The 1003-nt window shown below is 32.3% G+C and overlaps 1 protein-coding gene across 1 annotated transcript; it reads right to left on the reverse strand.

The window, feature by feature from the left end:
* Positions 1-269: 269 nt before the first annotated feature.
* On the reverse strand, positions 270-997 carry LOC111387794 (the record flags this gene model as incomplete). The annotated part of the gene is made up of 2 exons (XM_023012383.1): positions 596-997; positions 270-337 (listed from the first exon to the last, which is right to left on the reverse strand). Coding segments are annotated over exons 1-2 (393 nt in total), but the record flags the coding sequence as incomplete, so codon positions are not given.
* Between the last annotated feature and the right edge of the window lie 6 nt (positions 998-1003).

The following is a 1003-nucleotide window of genomic DNA, read 5'->3' on the forward strand; positions in this document are numbered from 1 at the left end:
AAAACGGGAAAGAGAACACGTTTTCACCGTTTTGAAAAATCGAAAACAGAAAACGACCCGAAAACGGTAAAGAGAACAGGGCCAGTAATTCATGAAATTATTCTCACAATGCAACTGATAATTTTTCTTTTTTGGTCATTACACATGATACAGTAATAAACTAATAAATTTTTAATTGCACATTTCATCAATTATTTTCAAAATCGGCTAAAACTTTCATAAAAGTTTTGTCAAACAACCTTAAAGTTAAAAATCAAAGAATAACGAACCTTTTCAGGAGGACTTCGCATTCTCATTCTTTTTTCATACTTGAAGAAAACTTTTCTCCTGAATGTATCTGAAATTTTAGAACGATAAGTAAATGATAACAGAAACCTACAATAACAAATTAATCCACAACCTGTTATATTCCTTAGAGTAGAAACTCAAAGAAATCACAGGAATTGACTATAGATTGTACGCTCAAAATCTTGATTTTTAGAGACCTAATCGAGATGTAATTATCAAACTTCGTCATCAATTAATGCTGCGAAATCTTATAGACAAAAAAGAACTGAATGTAGATAATTATCCGTGATTCCCGTAAATATTATACCTTTGAAGATGAAACTAGACTTCTTTTCGGGTTCGGGAGTCCCAATTCCAGAATCAGCATAAGACACAAATGATGAATCTGCATTAGAGAATGAAGAACAGTAGCTGAAGGCCCCAACAATCCCCAACCCAGAAAAAAATGATCTCAAAACTGCCTCAAGAAATGAATAACCCTTCTCATTATCACCATAATTATAACTTTTACTACCATTTGATTCCAATAATAATGGATTGTCTGATGATTTTCTGAAAACTTGATTCCTACTTTGTGTTGCGAGAACTCGAATTCGTTTTGCGGGTTTTCTCAGAAATGCCCAAGAATGCATAGTATATCAATTTTCAAAGAACAGAAGAAAAATCTGGCTTAGAAATGGTGGTAATTTATGGCTATACAATATACATACATAAC

This window comes from Olea europaea, unplaced genomic scaffold, assembly GCF_002742605.1.
Source record: "Olea europaea var. sylvestris unplaced genomic scaffold, O_europaea_v1 scaffold42553, whole genome shotgun sequence".
In the NCBI taxonomy this organism is placed as follows: Eukaryota; Viridiplantae; Streptophyta; class Magnoliopsida; order Lamiales; family Oleaceae; genus Olea; species Olea europaea.